This window comes from Nuphar pumila, chromosome 14, assembly GCF_984573655.1.
Source record: "Nuphar pumila chromosome 14, dmNupPumi1.hap1.1, whole genome shotgun sequence".
Classification (NCBI taxonomy): domain Eukaryota; kingdom Viridiplantae; phylum Streptophyta; class Magnoliopsida; order Nymphaeales; family Nymphaeaceae; genus Nuphar; species Nuphar pumila.
The window spans coordinates 56,748,377-56,758,854 of NC_143262.1; the positions used below are offsets into that span (position 1 = coordinate 56,748,377).

The 10,478-nt window shown below is 39.0% G+C and overlaps 1 protein-coding gene across 1 annotated transcript; it reads left to right on the forward strand.

Moving 5' to 3' along the window:
• The first annotated feature begins 7,596 nt into the window (after nt 1-7,596).
• On the forward strand, nt 7,597-9,798 carry LOC149816854 (expansin-A10-like). The gene is made up of 3 exons (XM_089986749.1): nt 7,597-7,768; nt 7,877-8,189; nt 9,043-9,798. Exons 1-3 carry the CDS (start codon nt 7,639-7,641, stop codon nt 9,347-9,349), a joined length of 750 nt encoding a protein of 249 aa, XP_089842875.1. The 5' UTR covers nt 7,597-7,638; the 3' UTR covers nt 9,350-9,798.
• Nucleotides 9,799-10,478: the final 680 nt, after the last annotated feature.

The window sequence follows — 10,478 nt, forward strand, 5'->3', positions numbered from 1 at the left end:
CAATAGAGACCAGTCTAGCTAGTAGAATTTGAGTCCCCGGAGAACACATACACATCACACGATAGAAAGAGGCCATTGAGAAGACACCATCAATCAAGCATAAACATCAAACTTCAATCTAGACCACCAATGCTTGGATTGAACAACACGAGCATAGATCGTAATTGATCTCAAGAAGAGAGCTCCATGCTTTACACATGATTCAATATTACATATATTATATGTAAATAATGTAGATTTACACACCACCGAAAAAGGCGTATTGACCAACGGGAGCTCCGCTTGTCTGGCAGGAGCAGTTAGTGCACGTCGCCTTGTGTTCGAAGCAGGTTATATGCCCCCCCCCAACAGGGCATCTCATGCTCGGGGGTCCCAAAAAGCACCATGTATTTAAGCATGTGTGTCTCGTATCCCCATGTTTGTCAACATTAATTAGCATTGGAGTTTGATGCGATTGCAAAGACTTAAGTACCCTCTTCTCCACTGGTGAGAAAAAAATAACGATTTTAGAAAAAGAGTGATTGTAAAGACTTAAGTGCCCCGAAGATGATTATTTAAGACCCAGTCTTTGCACTGCAGGATTATCTGAGAAAGAAATCTCTCCTAGAGGAGGCCATGAACATCAACCCTCTCACTCACTCTCTCTCCCTTCTCTTTCTGCCTCTGTGCACATCCAGCAGAAGATCTTACATTGCTCCATCAAGCACAGACTGACCTGCACATTGACTGTTGTGGAACCTGATTCAGAGTTTTTACCCTTACAGAAGGAGGGTTTGGGAGCTCCTCCCAGCGTGGGTAGCATCATTCAACTAAATGAGTTGTGGATCCTGATTCAGAGTTTTTACCCTTACAGAAGAGGGGTCTAGAGGCTCCTCCTAGCGTGGGTAGCATCATTCAACTTGAAGAGTTGTGGAGCCTGATTCAGAGTTTTTACCCTTATAGAAGGGGGGTCTGAGGGCTCCTCCCAGCGTGGGTAGCATCATTCAACTTGATGAGTTGTGGAGCTTGATTCAGAGATTTTGCTCTTATAGGAGACGGGTTTGTGGGCTCCTCCCAGCGTGGATAGCATCGTTCAACTTGATTTGTTGTGGAGTTTGATTCAGAGTTTTTGCCCTTACAGGAGGGGGGTTTAGGAGCTCCTCCCAGCGTGGGTAGCATTGTTCAACTTGATTCATTCTGGAGCCTGATTTAGAGTTTTTGCCCTTACAGGAGGGGGTCTGGGGGCTCCCCCCCGGCGCGGGTCCCTCAAACTAGATTCCCTTGATTGTATTTAATAGGGGTCTGGTTTTTAGTTAAAATGGGGAACTAAATGACAATAGAAATCACTGAAAATTTATAAAAATAAACTAGACTCAATAATGAAGACACCACTTTTTACGGGTTTGAAATATGACCTTCAGTTAGGGAGATATGACCTTGACAAGTTGGTCCTAATTCGGGTAGCAATTTACAGCGATTTGCTTACTGAATAACACTACAAATCGCTATAGTGATTTGCGAAAGACACTACAAATCGCTATAGTGAGATCCAACAACACTATAAATCGCTGTGGGGCTCGTTGGAGACCCAAAAATACTATAAATCGCTATAGTGATTTGCGGAAGACACTACAAATCGTTGTTAAAAGGCCGGATAACACTATAAATCATTGTGGGGCTCGTTGGAGACCCAAAAATACTATAAATCATTGTAGGAACGCCCGACAATACTACAAATCGTTGTTGGAAGGTCATATAACACTATAAATCATTCTGAGGCTCGTTGGAGACCCGAAAATACTATAAATTGTTGCAGGAAGGCCCGAGAATACTATAAATCGTTGTTGGAAGACTGGACAAAACTATAAATCGCGGTGGGGCTTGTTGGAGACCCGACAACACTAAAAATCACTGTAGGGGAGTCATTGAAAAAATTGTGGGAAAGAAACAGAAAAATAAAAATAAAAAAATCGTGGGAAGGGGTGTTACGAAAACCTCGAGCAAGAAACAACCGAAGGAAACATGAGTCCCACGATTAAACAAAATGCTTTATTGCTCTTTTTTGATAGTTAAAAGAGGGAAAGAAAATAAAAAAATTATACAAGGCCCCAAAAAAAATTGGTCCGGGGGGCGCGACACCCTCTAGAGCCCAGCCTGCTGACCGCGCCGGGGGGGAACCCCCGGACCCCCTCCTGTAAGGGCAAAAACTCTAAATCAGGCTCCACAATGAATCAAGTTGAATGATGCTACCCACGCTGGGAGGAGCCCCCAAACCCCCCTCCTGTAAGGGCAAAAACTCTAAAGCAAGCTCCACAACGAATCAAGTTGAACGATGCTACAGTCAGTGTGCAGGTCAGTCGGTGTTTGATGGGGCAATGTAGGATCGTCTGTTGGATGTGCACAGAAGTAGAAAGAGAATGGAGAGAGAGTGAGAGGGTTGATGTTCATAGCCTTCTCTAGGGAGAACTCTTTGCCTCCCTTGATTTCTTCTCTAGAGAGAGAGAAAGGGTTTTACAGTGTTTTGCGGAGAAGAAAGAAGAAGAAGATGACGATGAAAAGTTCAAACAGACATTTTTTATGGCTCAGGTTCGTTTCACCGGATGACCATCAGATAGTCGGCTCACCATCGTTTCGCCGAATCACCATCGGCGAAATGATTAAGGTTCGTTTCGCTGTGTAGACTTTGAAGAGTCAACATCATCCTTGACTTTTTGGATGGAGAACATGTTTGTCCTTTTTTTGAACCGTTTGTTTTTTCTTTTTTGAATAAAGGGCATTTTTGTCATTTTCTCAAACCATCGTTTTATGAGAAGAATAGCAAGAAAGAGTACTTAAGTCTTTGCAACCACACCAGACTCCAATGCTAAGTGATGTCAACATACACGGGAATACGAGCCCCATGTGCTTGTATACGTGGTGGTCATTCAGACCCCCGAACACAGACGTGGGATTCAGTGAATCATCGGGAGAGAACATACACCACCCTCTCTCTTGTGTTGGGAACGTTGCAAGTTCCAACCCCATGGTATGGTTGTATAACTGGTAGGGGTCTACCTAACCCCAACTTTCTCTGTCGAAAAAAAAAAGACATTGGAATGTGATATAGAGTTTTTAAATATCTTGAAAGAACCACGGGGAACTCACTTCAATAAATATCCAACAATATTGAAAGGGTTTAGCCCCCAAGGGATTTGGTGCAGTGGAAGTCGCCTTGGCCACTAGACCAGTGGTCAGGGTTCCATTCCCATAAGTGTCAAACCCCTTGCATTAATGAAATCAAGGAATAAGCCTTTGCTCAGTTGAAGTAGGGCGACTCCTTGAGAGAAAGGGGTGCATGCACCACATGTTAACACCATTGAAAAAATGACTCTAAGCACGGTAGGCTTAGCCAGCATGACCATAGTGACAAATGTTAAAAACAACAAAATCTCGTGTTAAAAAAAATCACAAGAATTTGAAAAAATTTCATAAATCTTGCATTTTTGGCAAAATTTTGGTAATAAAAAATTTAATTAATTTTTTATTTTAAATATTTTTATTAGAAAATATTAATAAAAATACATGGTTTTTTCACAATAAATAGTCGTTTAAATCATGGTATTTATGTTTTCCATAAATCTCACAATATTTTGAAAATCTTGGGAGAAATTACCGTTTTAAACTTTCAGGCAATTTCTCATGATATTTGTCACTATGAGCGTGACTAGATCTCTGATCCCAAGGGTGGTTTCCCTGTCCTTCATGGAAAAAAATATTGAAAGGGTTTAGTGGTACTAACAAGCCTAAAGCCACTGGAAAATATATTGTTGTTATTAGTAGAGGTGTTGCTACATGAGACTCTAAGAAATAAATATGTATTTCACATTCAACTATAGAAGCAGGGTTCATTGTATTGGTAACTAAACATAAAGAAAATAAATGACATGAAAATAATAGATATTCAAATAATTGAAAATTCTTACCCACTATTTGCATGCTTTATGTTTTTGTGTTTTTTTTAAAGGCAAGCTGGGGTTAGGCAGACCCCTACAAGTTATACAACTATACCCTTGGATTTTGAACCTGCAACGTCCCAACACAAAGTGGCGTGCACTAGCTGCTCCTACCAGACAAGCTGAGCCCCCGTTGGTTTTATGATTGTAAGTTGCCAATATTGAAAGCAGTAAGTGAGATCTATGGTGGAAAATCAGGACATAATTCTTATACATAATTATATAAGTGAATTACTGGACAGTAAGTAATTAGTGCAAGTTATGTCAAGTATGACCACAATATGGTTTATTTATTATTTAACAAAATCATTACAAAAAAAATAGTGTATCTACCTTCTAAAGGAATGGAACTAAAGCCAATAATTTTCATAAATCACCTGTTATGAAAATAACGACGTAGAGTTCTTAGAGATGCCAAAGTTTACGTTCAAAAGAAATAACATTATTAAGTGATTAAAAAGTATTTAACACTTAGTTTTATAAGAAAATTAAACAAAAATTTGTAAAAAAATTATACAGAATTTTATAGCCTTATACATAAAATAAAGTGCTATTTGCAACTGTAACTATAAAGTGAGATGAGATTTATATTTCTTGATGAGTTTCTAAGCCTACAAAGCTGAAAAACCTTAATAACAAGTTTTTTTTTCTATTGACTTACCTATGTCGATATGAAAGTAAGACTACTTTCTATGGGACTTGGCCAATCTATGGAGCATTGACTAAATCGTGAACGTCAATAAGATAAAAATAAGCACAATGTTGTAACGTGTTGAGTTAGCAAATGCCCACATGAACATCAGAAAATAGTATATCTGCAATATATCCAGCTTAATTATTGTATAAGGTCTTGAGTTCACGATTTATATCACTTTGAAGTATTTACACTAAAGATTCAAACCTGTAAAGTATTTTTAATCATGCATTTGCTTTCATGATATGTGTTGAATGACCGTTTATTATTCATTAGTTTGAAATTACGGAGGAATGTTGTAAAAATAGTTATAAATTGGTAAGCGGGGTCATGTAGCAAGCTGAAGGCCCAGGATCGAATCCCTCTGCCACATGGGGTGGCTGTTGTTCTGGTAGGGGTTCACCTAACCCCAGCTTGCCTTTAAGAAAAAAAGTTATAAATTAAATACTAATTTAGTTTAGATTGATATTAAAATTGTTTTAAAGTTGCATGTAATTTTTAAAGTTTGAAAGCTTTTCCACGTCTTGTCTTGTAGTGGAAAATATGTCTGGCACACACATTTTACTTGATTTTTGGTTTCTCTTTAAACTAATTATAAAACTAAAATGGTTAGCCTCACATTAAAAAGTGAGAAAAACTGAGTGTGGCTGATATAGGTTTGGATTCATTTAGAGGGCAAGGCCCTTAAGGACTTGCCAATTGCATTTGCCTATGCCTGCGTCCAGTCTAATTAGGTCTAGGACTTAGGCTTCTTGGGTTTGGCCCTAGTTTTAATCGAGTCAGGTGGGGTTGAGTGAAGGGTGGTCTCAAAAGGGTCATGACCAATGTTGTCAGTGTCGGTGTGTATTGGCCTGTATCGGCCGATATATATTGTATGGGCAGAAAATCGATAACACTTCACACTCCTTAATTGGCTATTTTTTAATAAATGTAAAAAAAAATACTTAAAATTATTTTTAATATTATTTTAATAGGTTTAACACATGTCATGTTCTGATTAATAAGTATATTTTTTGGCCGATTCAGAATGGTTCACTAGAGTATCGGGCGGATTCACTTGAATCGTTGGTCAAAACGATACAGGGCGGATACCGATACTGACAACATTGGTCATGACCTTTGGTGAAATTCTCCTGCATTTATATATGCCACCCAACTGGACTTTTAGGCACTTCACCATACTGCCCTATTCTTTTCATAGTATCTCTCGTTCTGTTTCAAGTTAAGTGCACATCACCTTGTATTGGGACGTTGCAAGATCAAATCCCAATTGTATGGTTGCAGGGTCTGCCTAATTAATTAACCCCAGCTTGCCTATCTAAAAAAACCTTTTTTGCAATCCATTTCTTACATCAAATTGTAGATGATATATATATATATATATATATATATATATATATATATATATATATATATATATATATATATATATATATATATATATATATATAATAAGGTATTCTCTGCATACATATTTATACTTTAAACAGTCATGCAAGCCTATCAAAGAAACACTTTCATTGGTCCAAAGTAAGCAATCATGACACCTTGCACCGGGTGGAGAACGATCACTGCATTGAAAGAAAACAGCCTACATAGCATACTATATGCCTCCAGTCAAACACAGCGCGAATTACTCGCTACATTCTCAACTAAGTTTACTTGACGTGACTTTCCAGGCCGTGCCAATCTTTTGGAGTCAATTTTCATTTAAAGGCCAACCTTTTGCCCTTAATTTCAAATATGAGCCTCACCTTTCTTTCTGAAGTTTCCTATGTTTTTTTCTGAAAACTGACAACCAAGTGCCTGCATTTATGATTATCTTTTAACTTAGGTTAAATCATAAGTCAAATTACAACAGCGACCTTCATCATTAAGAGTTCAAATTAATAAGAAACCAAAAATCATTGTTTTTGAAGATGACTGAAGTATTAATTTGACTGTTTTCAAGAAAAGTTTGGCCCATATCTTAGAATGCATAAAAATGTAACATATTCTTGAAATTATAGGCAAAAAGTTGACCCCTAAATGATTTTTTTTTCTATTAAGAAAGAAAACAGCATAATATTGCTTTAGAGCTTGATCATTCTAAAAAGTTATATACTCGACCACGTAATTGAAAAAAATTCAGCAACTGGTAATCCGTCGGTCGTGCCATGACTCAATATCTGCTGTTAAATATTTAAATGGTTGGTGGCCTTTATATTTAGTTTAGAAAAAACATGTCCAATGCATGCAATGTACTGGTAAAAGCTATACAAAGAAATTCCTATAGCAAATACAGTCCATCCAGCGAAGCCTTTCTGAAAATGACTTTGTTTCTAATCCCAGTCACTCATCAAAAGTGGAATAAGTAATTTTGACGAAGATGATATTTTAGCATGGCACTGACAAAAGGAGAGAGAGAGAGAGAGAGAGAGAGAGAGAGAGAGAGAGAGAGAGAGAGTCTGTAATAAGAAAACCATCTTTGTGGGGCCAGATTAAGCCTTTCCTCACATGGGGGCACTCCCAAAACCACGCGGTCGCCCCACCAAAACCGCTTTGTAGTAGAAACCGACGCTCTTTCAAATTCACAACTGGTCTCCATTAGCAGTTTTCACTCGCCACCACCAACAGCCTGTGTCAGCTGGTGACTATTGGGTTACCGCCACCCCTTGTCCCTGCAAAAGAAGCTCGCCCATCCCGACTTCTATTTATTCATCCCAACCTCCCCCATTTCATTCTCATACTCCTTCCTCTTCTCTTCCACCCTCTCCTTAATTTCTTGCCTCCCTACTTCTCAACTACGCCCATCATTTGTGTGTATCTCTTTCTCTCTGTTTTTTTTTTTCCAGTACTAGACATGATTTTCCTATAACCAACCCCTTTGCCAAATTTTTTTTTTCTTTATGCTCATCATCATACTATCGTATCCCATTTCCTTTTGGTTCCATGGGTATCTAAAGATACACCCGTCTGTACCTTTTGCAGGGAATGGCTTCTCTTGGGATCTTTTTAGTGGGTTTTCTTCTATTGTTTACAAATGCTTATGGTTATTATGAGTGGGGCTGGTCCACTGCGCACGCAACCTTCTATGGAGGAAGTGATGCATCTGGCACAATGGGTATGTGACAAAAAAATGAAAATTCTCATCATTCAATGTGATTAAGGTAAGATAATTAAGTGTGCATTAATTTTACCAAATCAAAGTTGGATTTTTCTTATAATTCAGGTGGTGCATGTGGCTATGGAAACCTATACAGTCAGGGTTATGGAACTAGCACAGCGGCACTGAGCACTGCTCTTTTTAACAATGGGCTGAGCTGCGGGGCTTGTTTTGAGATAAGGTGTGTGGGTGACCCAAGGTGGTGCCTCCCTGGTTCCATTGTGGTGACTGCCACCAATTTCTGCCCTCCAAACTATGCTCTGCCCAACAATGCAGGCGGCTGGTGCAACCCTCCCCAGCAGCATTTTGACCTCTCTCAGCCTGTCTTCCAGCGTATTGCTCAGTACAGAGCTGGGATTGTCCCTGTTGGTTTCAGAAGGTATGCTTGCAACATGTGTATGCGTGCCACATTATTATTTCCCTCCACTAATATGTCCTTACAAATAAAGCTCAACATATTTTTAATTTGCTTATGTTGGCTAAGCTCAATGCCATTTGCTTTATTCTTTTTTTTTTCTTTTCTCCCCTTCAATGTCATGGCCAAAACCAAGATTCTGTGACTTACTGCAAAATTTTGTTTCAAAATAGCAAGTATTGCTTGGTGTATCATAATTATTCTACGCGATCGAACACGAGGCCATCTTCAGTTTATTCTAATGACAGCAATTAAAATTTACGGAGCACTAGCTTTCTCTTAAGTTTCTGCTACTTTATGTGCGTCTAATACCACCAGGGCTATATCCCCTAGCTGCTGGACTATAAAAAAAAGTGTCTGATACGCGTGCTGTGTTTTGGTTGTGATAACCGTGTTCGTGTTTATTTTTTTGGTTGGACCTGCTAGGTTAGTTTCTTCTTGATGCTGCCTAGGATCTGGTGGTTTAACTTGATTTAAGATCCCATTTTCATTGTGCCTCCACTAAAAGAACTGTCAGAATTTCTTTCCTAGGCCTCTCCATGCGGTTCTATCTTTCGATCATAAATTATTTTTGCATTTATCAAATCAAGCGTGGTCCCTTTCTTTTTCTCTTCAATAGTTACAATTCGTTACAGATTTTCCTTTCTGCATCGAACTTCGAATTTAAAAGAATTTATGTAAAAAAAATTTGTAATAACCTCAAAGATATTTTTATCGTCTGCCTACAACTAGAAAAAATAATTAATGTACCCTAAACTCTGGTCGGGAATCTCTCACTCTGTATGGTAATTTTGTTTATTTTTTGGTTGTGAAACAGGGTACCGTGCAGAAAGAGGGGTGGTATCAGATTCACCATTAATGGTCACGCTTACTTCAACCTGGTTCTCATAACTAACGTTGGTGGTGCGGGGGACGTCCACGCAGTTTATATCAAGGGATCAAGGACTTGGTGGCAACCCATGTCAAGAAACTGGGGCCAAAATTGGCAGAGCAACACCTACCTCAATGGCCAGGCTCTCTCCTTCAAGGTGGTCACCAGCAATGGCCGCTCTGTTGTCTCTTACAATGCCGCCCCTGCCGGTTGGTCCTTCGGCCAGACCTTCAGTGGAGCTCAATTTTACTGAAACACAGCACTGCTAAGCCTAGCTCCCTCTCTCTAGGCACCTCTCATTCATTACCCAATACCCACCAAGTCTAAAAGCCATGTGAAGGACTTCTTTTTTTTTCTTCTAAAAATGGCCCTCGATTTTTGACCTGATTAAGGTCATGACTATTTATGCGATTCAGTGTACCGTACCCATTTGGTGCATGAGCCAAAAGTGGCAGAGGTAGTCTTTTACCACCCGCCACTACCATAGTTGCAGAAGTAAAAAGGAATAAGGGTTAAATTTCACTTTTTCTTCCCCGTCTCCCCCCCCCCCCACCTAAATCTTGTTTTCATATGTAAGGTCAATGTAATCAGCTTAATATTGCTGAATATGTCCATGATATATTGAAGTGTAAGACTAAAAATGTTTCTTTTTTATCATTACGCTTTTCTAGTAATGAAAAAATATGGTGTTTTGGCATCCGATCCCTCTTTTCACCTAGTGTTCCATCATTTTTCCTCAATAAGATATGAATTGGATGCAGTTAAATGCTCCTCGATTTTTTCCATCTATATTTTGAAGAGGATGTTCAATTTTATTACCGACACAGACAAATGAAATATTCCTGAAATTTGCCTACCATTGGTGATTCAAACTTATGGTCTTGTGTAACAAAGTTTAAGTTTTTATTATTATCCCAGTAGTAAATTTGAATTTATTGAGAGACTTGGAAGTAATTAATAAGAGGTTGCATGGCAGGTAATCAACAGTCCGGTTGGTATGATCTGAACATGGCTGTCGTCCATTGACGTCATTAAGACCTTTGTCCTGCTTTCGGTACTTGTCATGGACAGTACGTACAATCTCTCACACCTTTTGACGTTTACCATAATCTGTGATATTTCGTCTTCTGGTGCTCGGTGATGGATTTTTACTGACCATATAGTTCAAAATTCCGTTCATGGTCTCCGTAAAATGTACTGCACAGCAGCCATCTGCATCATAAAATCAAGGGATGTTACACAGTGGCAGGAATGAATGCCTTGCTAGACACTCCATCCAATCACGTCTGACAGTCGTGTCCCTGAGAAAAAAGTGTGGCTGACTGATGCCATGAAGTACTTGTGCTTTCCAAAGTTAATTTTGGTGGGATGACGCTTAGTTA

What these genes read in the sequence shown, in the direction of transcription:
- LOC149816854 (XM_089986749.1), top strand. Translation starts at nt 7,639, where the DNA reads ATGGCTTCTCTTGGGATCTTTTTAGTGGGTTTTCTTCTATTGTTTACA. An exon ending in TGATGCATCTGGCACAATGG is followed by an intron (nt 7,769 to 7,876) that starts GTATGTGACAAA and finishes CTTATAATTCAG; the next exon opens with GTGGTGCATGTGGCTATGGA. An exon ending in GTCCCTGTTGGTTTCAGAAG is followed by an intron (nt 8,190 to 9,042) that starts GTATGCTTGCAA and finishes GTTGTGAAACAG; the next exon opens with GGTACCGTGCAGAAAGAGGG.